The sequence below is a fragment of the Mesitornis unicolor genome, unplaced genomic scaffold (genome assembly GCF_000695765.1).
Source record: "Mesitornis unicolor isolate BGI_N332 unplaced genomic scaffold, ASM69576v1 scaffold49474, whole genome shotgun sequence".
NCBI classification, from domain to species: Eukaryota; Metazoa; Chordata; class Aves; order Mesitornithiformes; family Mesitornithidae; genus Mesitornis; species Mesitornis unicolor.
In genome coordinates, this window is record NW_010183077.1 from 1 (window position 1) to 10,001 (window position 10,001).

The 10,001-nt window shown below is 44.3% G+C and overlaps 2 protein-coding genes across 2 annotated transcripts; one reads left to right on the forward strand and one right to left on the reverse strand.

The window, feature by feature from the left end:
• The first annotated feature begins 1,947 nt into the window (after positions 1 to 1,947).
• On the forward strand, positions 1,948 to 7,500 carry KBTBD4 (kelch repeat and BTB (POZ) domain containing 4). The gene is made up of 3 exons (XM_010183990.1): positions 1,948 to 2,653; positions 5,160 to 5,266; positions 5,844 to 7,500. Exons 1-3 carry the CDS (start codon positions 1,948 to 1,950, stop codon positions 6,702 to 6,704), a joined length of 1,674 nt encoding a protein of 557 aa, XP_010182292.1. The 3' UTR covers positions 6,705 to 7,500.
• Positions 7,501 to 7,790: 290 nt separating this feature from the next.
• On the reverse strand, positions 7,791 to 9,972 carry PTPMT1 (protein tyrosine phosphatase, mitochondrial 1; the record flags this gene model as incomplete). Its single annotated transcript, XM_010183991.1, has 3 exons — positions 7,791 to 7,922; positions 9,189 to 9,380; positions 9,883 to 9,972. Coding segments are annotated over 3 exons (414 nt in total), but the record flags the coding sequence as incomplete, so codon positions are not given.
• Positions 9,973 to 10,001: the final 29 nt, after the last annotated feature.

Below are 10,001 nucleotides of genomic sequence, written 5' to 3' on the forward strand. Positions count from 1 at the left end.
GCCGCAGGTGGGTCCCGTGCTGCGGGGGTCGGGGCCGGGAGAGCCTGGCCGGACGGCGAACCTGGACCGGGACTAGGCGAGGAGCAGCTCTGCCGCGGAGGCAGCGAGCTCCGTGGAGGGAGAGGGTCGGGGGCCCTGGTGGACCCTCGGCCGAAGCGGCGCTGTGAGGGCGAGGTAACTCTCTGGCGGTTTTCACAGCATTAGTGGGGCCCTAATGGGGGCCTTGACTTCGCCGAGAACTTGCTTTTCTTTCTGCTCGTCTCTGAGGCGAGAAGCTGCTGTCAGTTTTGTATTCGGGTTCCCTGATCTCAGGCGCTGTCGTGACATCCGCGACCCTGTCAGGAGCAAGCGAGGCAGTAGGTGTACCAGGTACCGGTTACACCGTAGTCACCTGTAACCTTGTGTACGGCAGGTCATTGCTTTGGTAGTGCAAAATGTGCACGGAGTGTGAAGTTTTGCTTTACAGGACACTTTCCTGTGCCTGCACCTCTCCTTCCTTACAGTAGAGATACCACTGATGCAAAGGGGAACTTTGTGTTTACAGAGAAGGATGTGAGATTTACGGTAGTCTTTAGCTGCCAATGGCATTTCTTTCATGCTTTGGCATCTGTCCTCTGGAAATTGTGCTGATTTGGCTGTGCCAAGAGGGCAGAGTAGTTCATCCATATCCTGGTGCTCTGTGTGGTCGTGCCAGCATTTTGGGCTGCAGTTTCTGAGCATCTCGACTGATCACCTCAACAATCAAGAGCTTTAAATGAAGTGGGAGCCGATTTGCAGGACAGACTTGTACTTGGTAAAGCTGGGAAAACAGCACTGATGTCATCTCTTGCACACTAATGTGTAGGTACTTTTCAGACAGACTAAAAGTATTGTAAAATCACAGTAAGGGTATAAACACAGGCCATCAGCAGAGATGGGATGGACATGTCCAGCCAATTAGGGATGTAGACGCTACTCATCAATGCTTATGAATGCTTATGAATTTCTAAAGGGCGAGTGTCAGGAGCATGAAACCAGACTCTTCTTGGTTGTGCTCAGCGACAGAACAAGGGGCAATGGTCACAAACTGGAACACAGGAGGTACAACTTAAACATAAGGAAAAACCTCTTTACTGTGAGGGTGACAGAGCACTGGACCAGGCTGCCCAGAGAGGTTGTGGAGTCTCCTCCTCTAGAGACATTCAAAACCCATCTGGATGTGTTCCTATGTGACCTACTTTTGGTGACCCTGCTCTAGCAGGGGGTTGGACTTGATGATCTTCAGATGTCCCTTCCAACCCCCACCAGTCTGCGATTCTGTGAAACAATATCTGGTGCCTACTAAAAGGTGTTACCTTTTAAATGGAGTTCTCCTTGCCACTTGAGAAACAATGGCTAATAACATCTAACAGGTTATTTTACATGCTGGAGGTGACTGGCACATGAAGAAGCTGAGTAGAACCATCAGTTGTCTCATTTGGTTCTCTTGAAGGACTGGTGGTTGTATCTGGCAGACTTCTCATGAATCTTTTTGGTAAAAACAGGTTTGCCTTGCTTGATACCACTGCACAGATTTGTCATGTTGGTTTTGGGTGGTAATAACTCCTGATGATACGAACTCCTGTCCATGTTCTTTGTTAGTATGATGCTGTAATCCTTTCTCCATCTAGCCCAGCTATGGTGCTGCCACATTCTTTTGGCTTTGTGAGTTGCCTAGGATGGTTGCTGGACTTTCCACTTGAATACTGTTGCTGCATTTCTTTGTGTCAGTGAAATGAGTGGTGAAAAGATATGCATATCCCCCAGTTCTGCTGAGATGTGATGCTCACTGTACTGGAAGTTTGGTGTATATATTATAATTTTAATTATGCCAGCTTCTCATTTGTTATTTGAGATTCTGAAGCTCAAGCAGAAGTTTCTGGCTGTGCTCTTTATATTCAGTCTAAAATATGCTGGCCTCTTACCAGTATGTTTGATTTTTCCCTGTATCCTGAAGTACTGCATAATCTTGTTAGTGGAAAAAGAAAGCAGTATAATTGTTGTGATTTTACAGATTGCTGGAGGTCTGATCTGTGCAGCACCATGGACTCATCAGAAGAGACTGGAGGCTCCTCTGCAGAAGAAAACTACTTTGTGAACTACACCTTCACTGACCGCTCCCACTCAGGCCGCGTGGCCCAGGGTATTATGAAATTATGCTTGGAGGATGAGCTTTTTGCTGATGTTACAATATCAGTGGAAGGCAAAGAATTCCAGCTCCACCGTTTGGTCCTCTCAGCTCAGAGTTGCTTTTTTCGTTCCATGTTCACTTCCAACCTCAAGGAGGCCCACAACCGGGTGATCGAGCTGCAGGATGTTAGCGAGAGTGTCTTTCAGCTCCTTGTGGACTATATTTACCATGGGACTGTAAAGCTGAGGGCAGAGGAGTTGCAGGAAACCTATGAAGTGGCAGACATGTACCAGCTGACTGCCCTTTTTGAAGAATGCTCCCGTTTTCTGGCCCGTACAGTGCAGGTTAGGAACTGTTTGCAGGTTATGTGGTTGGCAGATCAACACAGTGACATGGAGCTCTACACAGCTGCCAAACACTGTGCAAAGTCACATTTGTCTCAACTGCAAGACACGGAGGAGTTCCTACACCTGCCTCTCCGCCTACTGACAGACATCCTTACAGGTAAGTTCTTGAGACTAGCCAGGATGTGGATGTAGAAAGAGACTTTCAGAGAGTCTACCAGGGATTGAACAAAACAGATGGAAAGATCCAACCTTTCATAATCACTGATTATTCAGAGGCTTAGCTAAGCTAAGCAAAGCAAAACATTCTGGATAACTTAATCAGAAAAAAAACCCCTATTAATTGTTACCTGACATGAAGAATCTAAGCTATAGAAAAGGGACGTAGAGGATGCTGGTAGTTCCCAGCAGTTTCCGAGACAACAGATCAGAAATATTACAGGTTTTTTTAAACATAACTTAGTAACTTTCAAAAACTTGTTGCATTTTTATTTGCATTAAAAGTAAAACAAAGAAGCCTTACCAGAACATCTTATGAAAGGCTTTTTTTTTTTCTTCAGTTTGTAATCATTTAATATAGTAATGCAGCAACTCAACATGAGCACAAGCTTGACCGCAAGCCGTATTTTAAGACTATATTAGTGTTATAAACAATTGTATATAATTGTTAGGATTATTTAGGCTAGGCACTCAGCTGACTGAGGCATCGTAACTTCTTAGGTAATACAGTAATTACCCTTCCTGTAAAGGTAATAGCCTTCACAGTAATAGATGCAATGACTCAGTGTTGTGAAGGATGTGTCAACACGTGAACAACTTAGTCCAGCTGCCACCAATCCTTAAAGATTCTCTGCTGCTCTAAATAGATACAGACAGTACTTGAAAACCTCTCCATGATGCTGCAGGCACAACTCTGGTTTTGTGCATTTATATATCATTGCTAGAGGAAGCAAGAAAAAGCACTCATACATTCAAACATGCTGAACTTGGGATCAGAGATATTGCCCCTTTCTTGCTTTAATTAAATAACTTTGTACTTTGTCTGTCATGCGTTTTACATGCTGTTACAACGATAAACCTACCATGACTGCCTTCTTTGGAATACTGGCAAATCTGTAAGACTTAAAATAGCCTTTGAAGTTGAGAGTCTTTACAGATATAGCATTGTATTATGGCTATTGCATCTAAAGAAATTCACAGGAAAAAACCTATTGAGAATATGTACTGATAGTTCAAAAAACTATGGTAAAATTAAAGTAATTTTGGCAAATATCTAGCTAATGTTTTTAAACTAAGTTGTGAGTTCATTAAGAAATAAATTCCTAAAATAATGAAACAAAGCTGTAGAAGTTAATCACCCTTAAATTCCTAGGGATTCCATGTAGTAACCATAGTTTTAGAACTATGGCCTTCAGTGTTTGTGGTCCTAAATTAAAATAATTGCTCAATAAAACTTATTTTCCATGCATCATCTATTTCCATATGTAGAATCACATTAATATTTATGCTGCAACTTAGCTCATAAAATGGATTAAAATCTGAAATATACTCCTACTGCTGGTTGAGAAAATATTTTTGTTTTGTAGTTCCTGCATCTTTGTTTAGTTATTGGAGAATTAAATAGAGGAAGTTAATAGTGGCGAGGACTAAAATTATTTTCATGAAATGGTAATTTATTAAGCTTACCTTTTGTTGCACTCTAGGACCTACTTAAAAATCAACATTTTTCCATTTAACCACTACATGTGATGGATAGCTTATGGAAATCCCCTTTACTAACAAACAGAGTTGAAATACCTGCTTTTGTTCCACGCTTTTTCTCCTCCCTTCCAGTGTAGTGAAAAGTGTCGGTATTTGTCCGATGCCTTCATCATCGTTGAATTCAGAGTTTGTCATGAGAGCAGACTACAGAATCAGAGCGCCTTCATCAGGAAGCCTCTCAATGGATACAGGCATAACTGCTGGCTTTCAAACTGGAAGTAAATACCTAAAATCTTCTACGTAATGTGCTGATGGCAATGATGCCATAGCTTCTGGCATAACCAAAACTTCCAGTGATGTCTGGAAATACATTGAAATCGGAAGCAGCCTGTTGAGTGTTTCCTGCTGTCGCACTGCCAAGGAAAGCTATAGTAGCTCTTTGGGGGTTTCCAAATGTTAAGAGGATAGCGACAACACCAGATGTTCAGTCTTGAGCATGAGCTGTCTGACGGTGGTCAGAGCAGGAAGATTTCTGCAGATGACTTTTGCTAGATAGGTTTCTAGGACCAGCCAGAAAGAAAGGCAGCTGCCGACATTCTAAAATAAGAGAATCTTTTTGCCTAAATGCTTAAATAAGAAAGTATTTTTCATCGTCCTAAAGCATGTGAGTTCTCTTTCCTGTCCTCTTTCTCTCGGACATATGTTCCTTTGTTGAAACTCATCCAAAGTGCTTAAGATCTGGCAGCTCTGTCTTCTGATATTTATCCAAACTAATTTTGTGTAGATGTCTGGCTGGCAGCGCTGATCATGCCTGCCAAAATCTATAAACCTCTGTATTTTTTTTACTCTCTAGAAAGCAGAGTTTGTAGTGGGAGTAGGGGGAGGGAGTCGCAGGAAAAGGATCTTCTTGGGTACGTACACCTTTGTCTAGAGATCATAAATGCTTTTCTGTTCCCAAACTACAGATGGCGTTCCTTGTTCTCAAAATCCAACAGTTGCCATAGAAACCTGGATCAACTTCAACAAGGAGGAGCGAGCAGGCTTTTCGGAGACACTGCGATCGAGTCTGAAGGTATGAAAAGACCTTCTGTCCTGGGGTTGGTGTAGCACTTGCTGGGTTTGCGCTTCCCAAGGCAGAATATACTGCTCACAGGTGTGACTTGAAAGTTACAGAGCACAAATGCCATTAAAATTCATAGTGCTTGTGAGAGGAATACATACGTTGTCATAAATAGCAACCCCACTGACAGCTTTATTAATTTAACCTGAGGCTGCCTTCACTAGTGATTGGAGCAGTGCCACAAATAACTTACTTCACTAGATGCTCAGTTACCAAGAGACCATTGAGAAATCTTGAGTATGGCATTCCTCTTATAACTCTCTCAGTGATGTAACCAGCCCTTACCTCAACTGCAGACACTTGGGTTCCAGTGAAGTCTGTTGCTATTTTGCTATGCCAGAAATGACTGGTATCTTGAAAAGGCTTTGAAGCTCTAAATGCTGAACCCTGTAGGGTGGCAGGACTTGGGAAGCAGGTCACACATCTCAGGCCCACAGATGGGTCCTAAGCTGAACAAATCAGCCTCGGGTATCACTAATGTTTGTGTAAACAGTTCCAGTTCTGCTGACACACTCCTCATTTCTCTCAGGTGATTGGAGAAAATGTTCACATTTACCTGATTGGGAAGGAGTCATCACGTACCCATTCACTCGCTGTCTCTCTGCACTGTGCTGATGATGACTCCATAAGCGTGAGTGGCCAGAACAGCCTGTGTCACCAGATCACCGCAGCCTGCAAGCACGGGAGTGACCTCTATGTGGTTGGTGGCTCCATTCCGCGACGCATGTGGAAATGCAACAACGCAACTATAGACTGGGAATGGTGTGCCCCTCTGCCCCGTGACCGGCTCCAACACACTCTTGTCTCTGTGCCAAGCAAGGATGCAATATATTCACTGGGAGGGAAAACTCTGCAGGACACTCTCTCTAATGCCGTCATATATTACAGAGTACGAGACAATGTCTGGACAGAGACCAGCCAGCTGGAAGTGGCTGTCTCTGGAGCTGCAGGTGTAAACCTTAACGGTGTCATTTACCTGCTGGGCGGGGAGGAAAATGACTTGGACTTCTTCACCAAGCCCTCTCGGCTAATTCAGTGCTATGATACCAACACAGAGAAATGCCACGTGAAGCCATACGTACTGCCTTTTGCAGGGCGCATGCATGCTGCTGTGCACAAGGATGTGGTGTTCATTGTAGCTGAGGGGGATTCACTGCTGTGTTATAATCCCCTACTGGACAGCTTCACCCGGCTGTGCCTGCCAGATGCCTGGAGCTCGGTACCATCTCTCTGGAAAATTGCCAGCTGCAATGGCAGCATCTACGTCTTTCGTGACCGCTATAAAAAGGGTGATGCAAATACTTTTAAACTTAACCCAGCCACCTCTGTTGTAACAGTCACAAGTGGCATCAAAGTGCTGCTTACTAACCTGCAGTTTGTCCTGGCCTAAGCGGGAAAAACAGGCCCAGTGATAGAAAGTGCAGCAATGTTCTGCTGTGCGGCTCAGAGGCACCCACCACCCTCAGCACCAGTCCCAATTCCTATGAGCTCACAACATCCAGTAAAGACCCCATCCTCTATACCTGTGCAGAGGACATACAGGCTTTCTGGCTGTGGGCCTGTTCTTTTGCATAGCACTATTAAAGTTGAACAACTGCATCTTAGATTTCAGATGGACTAAATGCTATTACTTTGATCCCTTGATGATAAGCTGCTTGCGTTTGAGGCCCAAACGGAAGCAAATGGCTTTTTTAGCCTGAAACCAACCTGCCAGTAACAAATCCTATAGCATATGGACAGCAGCTTCTGTGGCCCAGACTGCTAGTTTTAACTGCCTGGGAAACTGTTGCTGCCATGTCAGTCACAGAGTTAGTGTAGTGTGTTCTCCAGGGATGTCCCCATTTAAATGTTCCTGTCTCCCCATTGTAGGAGGGACTGGCAGAAATATTTACAGCAGACAGATTCCGGAGCTGACCCCAAGACTTTTAGTAGGTTGCGTTATTCAGCACTTCTCCTAGAGGAGCAGTAACAAACTGGGAACTTGCTTACTGCTCTGTCATCACCTAGCATAAAGAGGGAGATTGTTTTTATGAGCATTGGCTTCCTTTACTGTACAGGGAATCCCCACCTGTAATCATAACATAGTGTTGGTGAAAGATGGAATTAAGACCACTTCCTTCTACCCCTCTCTGTTGGCACTGTAACCTTTTGGGTAAGAATCTGAATAAAGTGTCTGCTGAGACAAAGTCTTTTTTCTTTGCTGCAGATATTGTAGAACTTCCTGTGGACTGCAGTTTGGCTCAGCACTGATTCTGTGTGGGAGAGGGAACTATAGGGCTCCAAGAGAACTGAGATATTAGCCATAAGGAAAGAAAGCTTTAATGAAACAACCCAACCTCCCCTTTACCGTGACTTATGTAAAAAATTCTTTATTGATGGTCAAGAAGTACAATGCTTAAGCCTTTGTTAGATCATGAAAATGTAAGGTTTTTTTTTATAGCAGCCAAGACAGAGATTTTGGTAGTTCTTACTAACACTATGCAGTTGTCTCAGTGATCACATTCCTGTGAAACATCTCCAGGACCTGGACTTGCTTGTGCCGAATGAGGATGTGGGGACGGATCTTGGCAATAGCTTCTATTGCTTCCTGAGGGCTCCAGTGATGCAGCTGAAAAGGCAGAAACCCTGCAAGTGAAAATCCATTCCATCCCTGCACCAGGTAATGGAGCCTTCCTGGACGCTACAGGTGATGTTAAGAGCTGATAGAAAACTTGCTATTTGCCCCTTCTGTTTACTTCATGTTCCTCTCAGAGGGGCCCAAATGTCAATTCAAGTTCATTAAATGAGTTCCTCGGTTAAAGAGGGATGGTTGCTGCCTGGGACTTCCATTTTCTCGTGCTTCCATTGTGTTGTGAAGAGCTTCCTGTCCTAGTCCCACCAGATCAGAGGAAAAGTGCAGCTTGCCCTTTTTTAATTTTTCAAAAACTTTACTAGTGCTCCCATTGCACTTCAGCATGTAGAAAATTTTCCCTTTAACACTGAGGAAAAATTTTCCAGGGAGCACTTAACACCAACAGAAGAATTCATGGGTGGGATTTTGTTCTTAGTGCTGGCTGACCCAGTTGGGTCTATGGAAGAACTCAAAAAAGTCACAGCTCCTGATCCTGAACTGTATTTACTGAAAAGCTTAGAAAGGCTCACCGTTTCAGTTAACCGAGGAGAAAATCTAAACAACAAAAATGGATGCTCAGTGAACCTACGTGCACAACTGGTGGCTTCTTGCCATCTCAATCTGTTACTGCATAGAAAGAATTAAGAATGGCAGAAACATTCAAAGCCTGCTGAGAACTTCCTATATTAATGGTCCAGAAAGCTGAGCAGCTTCCTGAAGTCTGACTGATCTACCAGCAACAGATACTATCAGACCATGTGTTACAAAGCTCTGTTGCAACAACAGCTGCTCTTTCCCATAAAATCAGAACATCTTTGCCGGTGCCTGTGCTAATAACTGAGCTGGCAGAGGCAGACTGTACAGATGAATGAAAAGACTACTTACAACGGCAGCTATGTCGCAGCCTCACCACCATCTCATTGCCAGGAAACGTTATCTTGACAGTATGTGCAAACGAACAAGGTGTGCAAAGATACCTACACTATCAAAGATAGCTTAGATTGCAGTTCAGCCAACATTAAGTTTCACTCATACATTTACCTTGCACTTGCTATGTTATACAAAACAGTAATAGAAGTTTATTAAGGACCTAGCCATCTACCTCTCTTCAAATGGGTCTCCAGTCCAAAATCTTTAAAATCATGGAATATTAATGCACCTGTACACACTCAAACTTCTTGAGGAACAGCAAACTGTAATGACTGGCTGTATTTGCCTAGGCTGTATGAAAAGAAACCCCATTTAGCATAGAATCCTCCTTACTTGAATTAAATATGCTGCCACCATGGTGGCACTGCGGGAGCGTCCTGCCTTGCAGTGCACATAGACACTGTTGCCACACGCTCGGTGTTTCATTATGAATTGAACACCCTTCTGGAGGTTTTCCAAGGTGGGGACTCCAGTTAGATCCACGGTGCTGAGACGCAGTTGCTCCACTCCCATTGCCTCCCATTCCTGAAACGGATATAGCAGATTCAATCAGTTAACTTTTGTTTTTCCAGAAAGAAAACCCAGAACCTGTTGAGACAGTTGGGAAATTCAGTGGGGTTGTAAGCAGACTTTGAATGTCAGTCCTTTAAATCAGATGTATGAAAACTTTAGTGCTGGCTATGAAAAAAGGAAAAATTAAAGGGAACTGAAAAGGTAAGGATCAGCTAAAGGAAAGGAGGGTAACTGGGATCTCGTTCCAAAGCAAAAGGAATTATTTTATTTACATGGTGATGTACGGGGATTTAACGCTCTCCTTACTTCTCCGTCACTGTAGCTGTCACACTTTACTTGCATTCTCTTGTTTTACTGCTCTGTCGCACAGTTTTAAAAGTCGGCTTAGGCAGGAAGGAGCCAGGTCTGTCCTGCCAAAGGCGGTCGCTGCCAGGATCACAGCAGGCGGCGGCTAAAGCCGGTACAAGCGACGAGAGGCCCTTCCCGGGGGGCACGGCAAGCTCTCCGGGCTCACCTGGGCGGAGCAGGAGAGGAAGCGGGTCTCGTACTCCTCGTTGAGGGTGACCACGGCGCGCACGTTCTCGTCTGCCACCAGCTGCGGGCACGGGAATCATCAGGCACCGTCAGCCGGCC

Excerpts from the sequence above, each read along its gene's own strand:
- KBTBD4 (XM_010183990.1), top strand. The coding sequence starts at position 1,948 with ATGTTTGATTTTTCCCTGTATCCTGAAGTACTGCATAATCTTGTTAGT. Across the intron at positions 2,654-5,159 it reads ACTGACAGACATCCTTACAG|ATGGCGTTCCTTGTTCTCAA; the intron begins GTAAGTTCTTGA and ends CCCAAACTACAG. Across the intron at positions 5,267-5,843 it reads CACTGCGATCGAGTCTGAAG|GTGATTGGAGAAAATGTTCA; the intron begins GTATGAAAAGAC and ends CATTTCTCTCAG.